Source organism: Epinephelus fuscoguttatus, linkage group LG12 (assembly GCF_011397635.1).
Source record: "Epinephelus fuscoguttatus linkage group LG12, E.fuscoguttatus.final_Chr_v1".
In the NCBI taxonomy this organism is placed as follows: domain Eukaryota; kingdom Metazoa; phylum Chordata; class Actinopteri; order Perciformes; family Serranidae; genus Epinephelus; species Epinephelus fuscoguttatus.
The window spans coordinates 14,411,485-14,424,454 of NC_064763.1; the positions used below are offsets into that span (position 1 = coordinate 14,411,485).

The 12,970-nt window shown below is 40.2% G+C and overlaps 1 protein-coding gene across 5 annotated transcripts in view; it reads left to right on the forward strand.

The window, feature by feature from the left end:
- Positions 1-12,970, forward strand: part of cadm1a (cell adhesion molecule 1a) — a 591,315-nt gene that overhangs the window by 502,353 nt on the left and 75,992 nt on the right. For all 5 annotated transcript variants that reach the window (XM_049593071.1, XM_049593070.1, XM_049593073.1 and 2 more), the window contains one exon: positions 8,833-9,005. In XM_049593071.1, coding sequence (XP_049449028.1) covers positions 8,833-9,005 — 173 coding nt within the window. The remainder of the gene's footprint in view (positions 1-8,832; positions 9,006-12,970) is intronic.

Sequence of the window (12,970 nt, forward strand, 5' to 3'; positions counted from 1 at the left end):
GGTTTAAGCTTGTACACCAGACTGATCCGGCAAAACCAGAAATCAATCCAACTCTAGTTGAAAGTTGGCTCTCGTAAGGCTCTAGGAAGGTTAGGAGAAGACAACAAACTTTAAACATGCAGTTTAGGGGTGTGAGATGTGGTTGAACTAACCACTGGTTCTAGCACCTGTCTCCTCACTGAGACAGGAGATCTCCACAATAAAGAGTTGGGGTAGAGCTGATGGATACGAGGGTTGCCTTGATGCAAGTAAATGTTGCAGAGAAGCAAACTGTGACTAAGCTGGTCTTAATGTTACATAAAGACCTGAGGCCAGACAATTCTAAATGACCATTCCTGGATACATAATAGCTTAATTGAATGGCTGCTATTTTCTTTTTTTCAGAAATTTCAAAGGGGAAATTTGAAACTGGCCTGTAATTATGAAACACATCAGAATTACTGTGTGATATTTCGAGCAGGTGTTTAATTACTGCTCCTCTAAAGGCGAAGAACAGAGCAGAAAGGGGCATTAATGATAGCGAGCGACTGGGTCCTAATATCTAACAGGAGGAATTTTAGCACGAAGAGGGTTGAATAGGCAGGGTGTTATTTTAGTGATGAGTGCTAATTTTCTGAAGGTATCAAGGGAGACTGTGTGAGACTGAGAGAATATGTTGATGGACTCAAGGCACTGGGTGTACACAGATGAAGGCAGTTGTGTGATTAAAGTTTAAAGATTGTTCGTACACAGAGCTGAGCACAAAGAACAGTTTCTGAGTCATTTTTGCCACAATGTCAAAACTGAACTCACAGTGATCTTTATCAGTGTTAAAAAGTTCTGTGACATGTCTTGTGTTAGCATAAGGAAGATCTTGTTTGACACTCATTAGGTTGTTATACTACATGTATTATCTGTAAACCAAGATGTTGTTTTCTTAAGATGACACGTCTTTGTGATGTGAAATGTAATGGAGTGCAAATGAAGCCATTAGGGCACTTAGGGGTGAATAAAGGAATGAGAGCTTCAGGCTCCAGACAGGACACCTGCTGAGCTATCCAAACATCAGTGCAGTCAGTGTTGTTGGTATCAATCATATTAGTTTGTTGACAAGGCAGTTCAAATTTGAACGGGACAAAATAACCATTGAATGAGGCTGGAGCTATGAATATTATATCAGAACCAATGTTGTGACCAACTTGCAGGTGTGGCATTGCAGTGGGTCCTTTCAAGGACACGTAAATTCAAGTGTGGAGATAAATGGCAACCTTAAAGAAATAGGCTTAACCCATTAAAAATTAAGGTTTTTGACATTAAGTTTTTGTCTGTAGGCTTGAACAGTGACTCTGAAAAGTCAGTAGCTTGGCAGAGGAAGACAACTTGGGTGAGCTTGGATTCGCAACAGTTGAAATGGATTTTGATGGCAACCCAGTTTCATTAAGAAAAAAGAATCAAAACATGCATTGAAAGTTTTTGAGACCCTCCTACAGCACAAAATTGCCAAAATATAGTGAATTACACAGTTTCGGTTTGTCCCCAGTGCAAATTTGCAAATCCCACACATTCCTCACATTGCACTTAGGGTAGGCCCTGGTATTGTGCCTGCTGGCTCACAGGAAAACCTTAGTTGGACACTTAATGGAATGGAGCCATTGTTAATGTTATCAATTTCACCTGGGCATTTCTTACTACGACAAGTCAAGATGTCTGCTGCGAAAAAGTTCTATAGTGAAGGAATGGCATGTCTTATTCTACCTTACTCTGGCTCTGATTGGCAAAACCTGATATTTCTACCCTAACTCTAACTAGTCTCACTCCTCTTGCCTAAACCTAACTCGTCCAAACAACAAAGGCAACAAGTAATAGCCAATCAAAGGAGAGTAGGGCGGATCATTCTTCACTACCCAAGGATTTGCAAATTTGCATCCCCAGCACAGTAAGCTCCTAATATCTTTCACTCTTGAGTTATGTTTGTAGGCGTAGTTATAATAGCTGACATCAACAGCTAAATGTGTTTGCACCAAATAGGGATGGGCAATCATTAGGATTTTACTGATAAAGATACTAATACTGTTTATTGATACTGATACTACCTGTCAGTACTCTTACTGATACTACCCTCCATAATTTGGTGCAAATAATAAAGACATAACATAACATTACAACAGGGTTAAGGGCTATGGTCATCTCCCTAAACTGTTGAAAATATCAATGACTATAAGCAACACAGCTCAATCAGTCGTAGCCTAAATAGTCACTCTGAGCACCAGAGCACTCTCTGGCACAAACTGGACCATTGGATAATTCAGAGCACACTTACAATTTATATTCCCTTTGGTTATTCAGAGCACCACACTCTCAGAGCAGCAGAGCGTTATCATGTGCTAACTTTGTTTATTCATAGAAAGAGAAATCATTTTAGTCATTAGTCATTTTAGTGTAGAGCATCAGATTAGATTTACAAACATACCTATTGTCTATGGGACTATTTAGGAACATGAATTAAATGTGCTTAAAACCAATAGCAGCTGTGTCCTGTGTTTATATCTATTGACTTACTTTTATAATGCTAAAAAGTGTTACTTTTATTTGAGGAGGTCAAGACAGTTACATTTTTATTTTTGCAAATCCTGTATTGGGAGGCTGCACTGAGGCTGCATACGTCGCAGCTGCTTTACTAAAGCAGTCAAACACGTTGCACTGCTTCAGATTTATAGAGTGTCACAGTTGTAAACAGCCAATCTCCACTGAAAGCGTTTTTAGAAGCATTTTTGACAGCTTGTTGTGCGTCTCACCTAACAGCACTTCCATTTTATTAAATGTATCAATCTACACTTATCCCCACAATTTTTAGCACTTAAGTGAAGTGTAATCTGCAGACAGCTGCTCAAATCACACAAATATCCAGCTGTTTGTGTTTTGAAATTTTTTAACCATGTCTGTATCTGCATTGATTGATCAAGGCTCCCAGCCTGTCTGTTTGCAGGCCCGCTTCACTACAGGCAGATTGCCTCACTCGCAACAGTGGGTGGGGAAATAAAATCAATTAATCAATACATATAAACTATGTTGATTTCTTCCCATGGAGCAGACATGAAAACTATTTTGGTTCAATAAATTTCTGCTGTCAGCCTGGTGAAGGCAGGTTAGCCAGACGCTGTCCACTCAGCTGACAGACGGCTCAGATGTAATGGAAGATGGAGTCAGTGTGGATTGAATGACAGAACGCTTACACGCCGCTCACATTTGCTCACATCTCGCTTCCAGTGGGGATTCCCAGTAAGTGTTTCTTTAGGTTACCCTCTTTACACCCAACTACCTTTTTACATATAATGCATTTAGCTGCATTTTTATTGAATTTAGTAAAGTGATCCAACACTTTGAATGTTGTGCCCTGTCAGCCATGATTGGAGATTGCAAACACAGTTACATAACATCAAACATCAAAAATGCCTAACGCCAGACATTTTGTCATTGTTTTCTGTCACAATTGGGAATTTGCCAACTCTGTTAGAATGAATTAACATTACAAAAATACTGATAGCAGCACAGTTTGTCCAGCACTTTTTAATATTTCAGTACTGACTAGTCAGGAAGCCATACCACCCATCCCTACTGACAAATGGAACCAATTTATGTAGCCATATTGTCTGTAATTGTCCAGAGCATGCTGAGCATATGAATGGACAGAAACGTTTTGGTAACGTGTTGGCCTTGAAACTGGGTTGCTGTTGGAATCCATTGTCAGTGTTTTAAATGCAAGGTGAATAAAACTCCTGTCCTTTGTTAATGAGCTTTTCAGAGCCGACTGCCAAAGCTTTCAGAGGTTAAAGGTGTTTAAAATTCAAAACATAGGTTTTTCGGTGAGGTATTCTATTTAAGAAGTGTTTCACTGCTTGAAAGATGGGCTTTTAATAAAACTAGGATGTCTATGCAGTAGGAATACTTTTGAAATTGGTGCTACAGAGCCAGAGAAGACAGAGAAAAAGGACACTTTTGTTCAAGAGGGAAAAAACCTCCAACTACCATGATGTGTTGTGCCGCACCACACCAATAAACACTTTCGCTGGTGGGTGACATAATGCAAACACGTCCATTTGAAACAATGGCTACTGGCTGGCAAGAAACAATATTGCATATTACAGTTAAAAAAGAAGCTAGAATATGTTTCTGAAAACAACTGAAGTGAGAAACTCAGTTACAAAATCTTGATTTATATTGGATCAGTGCTGCCTAGTGGTAGTTCGGCCTCTGTTTTCACTGTGCAGGAAACAGTATGGTGCCGATTTCCTGTTGATAAACTCTTGCTGTTGCAGCTAAACACGGCAGTAAAATCTGTTTCTAAAATCACTGAAGGTGAGAAATAGGCAATACAGTAAGAGAATCTTGATATATATTCGATGAGCACTGCCTAGTTTTACCGCTTAATTGGATTTCGGTCCAAGTTTGAGAGAGAGAAAGTGGGGGATGGTTCAGTCTCTTGATCTGCTCCTATATGTTTGTGTCTCTAGCGGTGGCACGGGTGGCAGGCAATACAAAAATGCAACCTAGTCTAACTCCGAAGTCACTGAAATCTGGCGCTTGGTCAGTGACTTCAAGCATCAGACACCTATGAAAAAAGCTATCCTTTGACCTCGGTATGTTACACAGGGTTAGCATCAGGGGGAGACGCAACAGGACAACAACGAAAGTTAAGGCAACGGAAGTGCGAGTAAGGTGGGTTGAAGGGGTGGTGGATGGGTCCAACAACCATAGACTTTCACCTGGGAGGCCAGTGTTCGATTTCCGTAAGATTAAAAGGCCAAACACTGTTCTTTATTCCTAAACCTAACCACGTGCGTGTGTGTTGTTAAAGTAAAAAACATAAATTTGCAGTGTTCTACCAATGTGGTACGTTTACTTTGAAAGGGACTGTATATAAACGTTAAATTTCCTGTGAAAACAGAAGTCTATTTTGAAAACATTCAGTGATGGACCAGGGAGAACTTAACACAGTGTCCCAGAACGTCAACAACCAACGCACCCAGGGTACCTTGCATGTAATACCTTGACGGATGGAAAGTTCATGACCCAACATCAATGTGTGAAGAGGTCGGAGTGAGAATGCATTGGAAAATGTAGTGTGTCGTTCGAGCAATAACCAGAGAGTCAGAGAAACTCTGCATCCGGCGGAGTTCCACCAGTGGCCCAGGAGGGATATCTAGGCACTGGTTAGATGGAGGGAAGTTTATCACAGTTCATTTACACATACTACCTACATTGTTTTGATACAAAGCTGGTTGAAAATGAAGGTGAAATATCCCTTTAAGTAAATCAGTGGCATTTATATGATAGATGATTAATAAACAGGACCAGTGCAGAACTTTGACTTGGCCTTATGATGATGAAATGTCATTGATATGTATTATGATGAAATGTCATCTAAATCCTAAATCAAAATCACCTCACTTTGCAAGAATTATTCTCACTCTGAGTGTCTCAAACTCTGTATGATTCTCTGAAGGGTAGAAGTACAAGAACATGCAAACACACACACTGAACCAAACACTGTGTACTTCAGACTGCCTCTATCCACCAGCCCCCCACAGTTTTCATACTTGGCATAGAGACAAGCTCACTACCCGTATTCATTTTATAAAGATGAAAACACAATCAATACAGTGAGCCGGGAATTGGAAGTCATTTTCATTAGAGCTGCTGAGAGTTGTGCAGTCATTACCAGCAGATAGCACAGGGGGCCCCGGCTGCAGGCAGCCATTTGTATTCTAGACGCCTGCCCTTCCTCTCTCCTTGCAGCCCCATCTTACCTCTTTCGTCTATCTCTGTCTATCTTCCTTCTCTGGATTCCCTATTCCCCTTCTCTCAACCTCCCATCCACCTATAGAAAGTTTTTTTTTTCTAGGTCATGTCCCTCACTCCATCTTAGGAAAAGATGTATATTTATATATTTATTATTTATTTACATTTCATTTCATCTGGGGAGCATTTGTAATAGACACAGCGTTCACTTTCAAGCCGTCCACCGCAGCCATTAAACGCACTTGTGCTTTGTTTGTTTTTGCTATTGAGCTCCAACTGCTATTTCATATTTTCTTTTCCTGGATTATTCGCATCATCTTTTTTTTTTCCCCCTTCTCCTATTTGCTTGCTCCCTCCACACCAAATGTTTTCAAATGGAGGGGAAACAAGTTAAAACACCACAACAAAATGCAACAAGAGAGACCATCAGCACACGCTCAGGGGAAATAACAGTAGCTGGCAGTGGCCATTGGAAGTTGCAGCGGCAAAATAGAGGTGTTTTGTCTTCTTTTTTTTTTTCTCTTCACCTTCGGTGGCTCTGAGCGCTCAGCTCATTGTCATAAAAATGGAATCTGTCACCCCGCTATAAACCTCAGTCAAGGTAGAAAAGAGAACAAATACAGACGCTTGGTAGGCGCCCACCTACACAGCAACACTCACAAGTGTACGAGCACGGAAAGCCTGCAATTTGAAGACAAAGCTGCTACACAGTTATTGTTGCTTTTAGCTGTACACAAAGGGAGGAATGTCATTTTAATACGTCTTGTTTTTATGTCCTAATTCTCTGTGATTAGTCTTTTTTTCTTGTAAAAACAGCTCCTTGTAAATCAATAAAAAGGTGGTATATTTGTTTATCTCAATGACAGACAATAACCTTTAGAGAGCTGTTAAATGTGGGAAGAGTTCTCAAGTGTTGTCATGTGGTGAACCCCCAGATAGGCGTGTACTATATGAGGGGAATGTGCTCCTTTCTATTGGTGATTGTATGGCATTACAGAAACACAGTAGTGATTGAGAGAAAACTCTTCTTGGTGGTTTAAGGATGCTCCAACATCCCACTATTTGAATCGTATGCCAAAAAAACATTGCATTACCATAAAAAGAGAAACTCGCTTAGATAAACAATCGGCAAACATGATGTCGTGACAAGGGAAATAGAAATGTTTTTTTTCTTGTGTTTTAAAAAAAGTTATATATTGATATTGAAAGTAAACAAAGAAACCAAAGGAGGTGGTTGAAACCCTGCTGGCCGCAGTGCTGGCTGCAAGATGAAAGAGAGGAAGCATGGGTGGGGCCAGAGAGAGCTTTTTAAAGGCAAGCCAACAGATGCCAGAGATCAGGTACTGATGGCAGGAGGCATTCAGATCACCTGCAAGATAAACAGAGTTAGGACATAACACATGTTTAAACATTGTTGTTTTACAAAGCCACTGCGTTGCCACAGAATAACTGCAGAAATTGTAAGATTTCAGAGAACGTATCCCAAAGTTTCTTGGGCATATATATTTTTTATTCTCTCCTAAAGTAGGGTGTAATTTTTATTTTTTTGAAATTCAATCTTAAAGGATAAGTCCTACTGATTTCAAACAATGATACCATGTCATTGCACACAAAATATTGTGCTGCAATTAGTGAACTGACACATGCTTACCACATGCCGAGGACATCCATGTTTCCCATATCTCTTTTCCTTCATATTAGCTCTCGTTCTTGAACATAGACTGTATAAATAATGGACATAGCTACTGTGACATTGCCCATTGATTTGTGGAATGCCTTTTTGAAGCCTTGGTGCAATCCGGCGTAGCAGCCCTCATTTCCACCAGTTTTGAGCAGAACTATTGTAATCAAGGTTGCGTCATCAACAGAGGATGTTGCAAATTGCACAGTGGAGGTAAACAGTAGTAGCAAGATTGACATTGAGTGACATTGATTACCTGTGAGCTTTTATTCTGTTATTACAGATATTTGTTTTTATCCATAAAACAACAACAGTAACTATAATTGATAAGAACACGTAGAAGACGTGTACCTGAAAGCCTCCATACTCTTTTTCCATCCCGTTTCCAGTTGACAAATACTGCCGCTTGGTCATTGATTACCAGGTCAGACACTACACAACAAAAGCCATCTTTTTTTTGCAGCAGTATGATATGCTGCCAGGCGGTGTCCATGTGTAACGATGCTGGACAGCATCGCTTTGAAACGCAGCAGGAAAACAATTTAACTTAAGGAGCTGGAAAGTCCCTGTAGGGCAGACAGGAGGGGTGGGGGATGTGTCCAACAAACACTGGACTTTCACCCAAGAGCCCAGTGTTTGCTTCCTGTATTAATGCTGAGTAAATACGAGGTGTTTCACTGACATAAGTTCAGTTTGAAAAAGATTGTATGCAGCTAACGAACAAAAACTGTACATTTCCTGTGAAAACAAAATTGTATTTTGAAAAGACTCTGCAAGTAACAGGCGTTAATTAACATGGCGTCCCAAACGTCAACAACAGATGCATTCAGGATACCCAGCACATCATACATCACTGAATAAGCAGCAATATGTGACAAGTTGGGAGTGAGAATATGTTGCTCTTTTCAACCTGTAGAATATGACACGCCCACTAATGTCATCCCGGTTCCAGAACTAAGGTCTTTGGTTCCAGCTGGAAACCAACTTTTCGGGTTCTGACCTAATGGTTTTTGGTCAAAATGCTTAGAGTGGTTCAAAATTAGGTGTGCATTAGGTGCAAAAAGAGGTACCAGGGGAAGACAACTCTTAAATGTGGCAATACCATTTTTAGGTCTGTGCCCTGCAGAGGTCAAATTTTACATCTTTCGCTCATATTGGTGGTAGGAGACTCAGAGTACCAAAAATAATTTTTGTTTTTTACGCTACAGTTTTGTACTTCAGGTATAATGAACATGGCAGCCCTTAGGGCAGTTCCTTAGACTTTCAATTTGGTTACTAAAAGGATCACATCATCTATCACTTCTTCTTCTATTCTCTGTTTGAATGTGTATCATATCCATGGTATCCTAATGGTGCTCTGGTTTTTGTTTCAGGCCACAGCGAGTGAACTGGGTGAAGGTGGATGACGATGTGCCATCTCACGCCGTCATCACAGGTGGCGATCTTTACATCGAAAACCTAAACAAGTCCTACAACGGAACCTACCGCTGTGTCGCCTCCAATGCAGTGGGGGAGTCTTTCGATGACTACATCCTCTACGTCTATGGTACGCAAGTCTAACACTGACCCTCCATCACTTTACTCTCTCTCTTTCTACCTGTATCTCTGTACCTGCCTTTTTTGAGAAATTGCCCCGGGAACATAAACACCCGGATCATCCTTAGGATGATATTTACATGATTGGTGAGTTGTTGGCACTGGTGCTCATTGCTAGCATCTGTAGGAGGACTGAGACAATGATCATAATCTAATGTGTGCAGACTGACTTGTAAATAAGGGCTGTGTTTTAATACAGTTATGGTATGCTTTTAATCCCTCCCTGTTTCAAACTGCATAGTGGATATGGCAAAAAAACAAAAGCTTATCTCTTTGCTCTGTCCACTTTGTTCACATGAGTGCTCTTTCTGCCCTGCACTTGGATCCAGAAAAATGGGGTCCCTAGGCTGCATTAAAATGGACACAATAGGTGGTGGAAAAAAATGCATGCAAACTGTTTTGCCCCCTGATAAGCGTGCAAACTCATTAATATTGTTACTCAAACTGGATTGCATTTCATCTTCTCACCAGTGCCTGTGGCAACACACCCACACCAAAGCAGCTCCTTGAGATGTTTTTAATGCAGTCCTATTTTTTGCCACCAAAGAAGAGGTTGTGTCCTCAGTATTGTTTCTCTCTCTCTGTGTATTGTTTGGTTATTTTAATGACCTGGAGAGGAGTTTACATTCTGCATTTACATGCACATTTTACATTGTGGATTTTGAAGACCGGTTCTAACTGCTTTTAGGTAATTATCAACATAAAATGTAAGACAGGGATTGAGTTATATCCTGGCAGTGCAGAGAAGGTCTTAAAACGGGTAGAAAAATAAAATGTACAGAAAACATAATTGAGTAAAAGGTCCAGTGTGTAGGATTTAGGGGCATCTATTGGCAGAAATATAATGTAGTATTCATAATTATGTTTTTATTAGTTTTTAAACTAAACCTAGTTGTGATTTTGTTACCTTAGAATGAGCTGTTTATATCTACATAGAGAGCCAGTCCTCTTTCATAGATTGCGACATGTTGTCAATACAGTAGCCCAGAAAGGACAAACAAAACCCTGGCTCTACACAGGGCAATTTGCTTTTCTTGCCATTTTGCATCAGCCACTGTAGTTCTCCTGAATGCTTGGCACAATCTGCAACTCACCACTAGATGGCATTAAATCCCACACACTAGACCTTAAATGAAGTAATAAAATTAATTTAAAAATAATATTTAGAGTACCCTGAAATATTACATACTTTTTGTACTGGCCAGTCAAAAAAAGTCTGTGGAGAGTTGAATTGGACAATTTTGATCTTATGACCTCAGCTTGTCTTAAATCCCTCCGAAAAGGCTTTGTCAGGTTTTAAACTTTTGCTGTTTACCCAAAAAAGAAAGGTATTAGGCGACTGGAGACTGTGAGGAAAAAATCACTGCACAGCAAATGTACATGATATATGGACTAGCTCTAAAAGTAAACCTGACAACATCAGCTCCAGTGAGTCATTGGTTTTAATTTTCAATTCATGGATTAACAGGCCACATGATAATTTTTAGAGAGTGTCTTTTTGCACCCAGTTGAGAAAAGTCACAGTACATCTGTTTGGTGATTTTCACCCATCCCTGTGACAAGTTTTTATGCATCCCACTGCATGCTGTGGTTGGCTAGTACTCGTCATGTTGATGCGTTAAGGTTGGAACTGTTCAGGATGAGGACAAAAAGGTCAGGGTTAGGGCTTGTACTAGCCAGTCCCAGACCTCTGAAATTAAAGTGGAGATGAAACACTGAACAACATGACTGCATTTAATTTTTACCTAGGCAAGATGTGACACTGCAATCAAACTTGATATCCACATAGATTTGCTAGAAAACTAAATTGCCATCTTTCAACAAGCTAGTTGGAGACGTCACTGGGTGACTATGAACACTGAGTACTTCAGACTGGTTAAGTGTTGATATAATGGAGTTTGAGAGTTTTGATGAGATTCAAAGAACTACTGTCAAAGTTAAAAACCAACTGCCTATGCTTTATGAGCCAGCAAGAACAAAAATATTAGTAAGACCTGTTTCCATGGAGCTGGACGACAGCAGCGAAAATGAAAGTGGAAAGCCTGAACTTGACTAATTAATACCACACAAAGCACTTCTCCACCACAAATATGTGTTCTACCACTTTCTTCATCAAGTTGTCAGACCACAATAACAACGGGAGATGCTTACAACATTGCATTAACGATATTATGTCACAGCTAACATAACTAATGTAGCCTAACCCAGCGGTCACGTCCATAAGCCACCTTACGTCATGATCCACATCATTCCCACCTCTCGAAGCCCAGAGAGTCAAATGTAACCATTTTCTGCATCATGAAGCATCAGTAAAAAACAAACTATATGAATTACCATCAGAGGGTTTAGCATCAGGAAATCTAGACACCAAACTCTGTGTTCTGCTGTTGAAATAAACATTTAAAGTGTGTCTGACTGAAATGGCTCTTTCAATACTAGCGTTTGTCGACCCCTGCCTTAGATCATAACCCAAAAGTTTTACTCTGTTTACTCCTCACCCCATCATAATCTCTCCTCTCCCAGTATTGTACATCCATTTCTGCCAAAACAGAGAGTAAACAACATGCATCCCACCTGTCAGGCACTACATGACTATGCGTACTTCCATGCACTATTCTACTCAAAACACCTCAAACACTGGCCATAAATAAATATTGTCAAAGAAAAAAACAGCCATCAAAGGACAAAACATGCTTTATACGAGCAAGTTTACCAAGCCTACCACAACAACTGCACAACAACTGAACAAGCAGACAACAGGGATGAACCGCCCCAGTGATGTCACTAGCTAGCATAAAAAGTAAAGGTAAAATTCAACCAAACCACAGTCATATTGTTCAGTGTTTCATCTCCTCTTGAAAGTGGTAGATTTCCAAGAAAGATCTTGCATATGTACTGCCGGAAAGTCAGGTGATGTAGACTGGGTTTCGATTCCTGTGTGAGTCAGTGTTGGCTCATTATTTTTAGACTTAGTTGATGTATTACTTTCTGTTTTTCTGATATATAAATCACACTGGGTACATTAACTTTAGCACAATGTCTGAATAGACCAGTTGGTGTTAACATCATATTTCTACGTTGCTAGGAAACCCAGGAATATACACCCTGGTGTAAATAGCCACATTACACCTCTGGTGCAAATAGCATTGTTGATTAATGGACACCTGGGTGCAAATAGCATCTGTCATAATTTATTACATGCTGATGTATGTCAATGTCATTTATATAGCCCAACAATACATGTCACACATTTGCCTCAAAGCGCTCCGCAACCTGTAGAGCGCGTAACATCCTCCATCCTTTGACCCTTAATTCAGATAAGGAAAAACTGCTAAAAAATGCATTATTAACAACTGTCCATCAGCATGGTGTGAACCAGTTTTTTTTCGTTGTTGTTTTTACATTCAGCACTACAGCCAAAACGTAGCTTGGGATCAATACATGAGTGCGGTGTGTATGTTCTACCTCCCACTAACTTGGAGTAATCCTTTAACCTGCCTCCACCTACTTCTGCCAGATTTCTTTATTTCTTTGGCTTCCTGTTGATCTTCCTGTTGATGCAGCATCCGCCTCTCTTTCTCTCTGTTTTTCCTCTCATCCTCATAAGCATTATCTTAACATGCTTTTATGCTGTTGATACCAGTAACATTTTCTCCCTGAGCAGGGCATTACACTCTAATGTGCTCATTTTCCCCGGCCAAAATTACTTCACTATCACTTTTTGGTAGACCCTGAGCCCGCAGAGAAATTATTTGGCTGCTATTGTCAGAGGGAATTAGCAGAGTGAAAAGGCTTCTTTTTTTATGTAGGGGGGTAAAAAGAGACTCTCAATGCCTGACGGACACCAGCTGAATGGATGTTATTTACAGCAGAGCGGGTTGCTGTGCTAATGATGAGTGCAATAAAACAACAGAG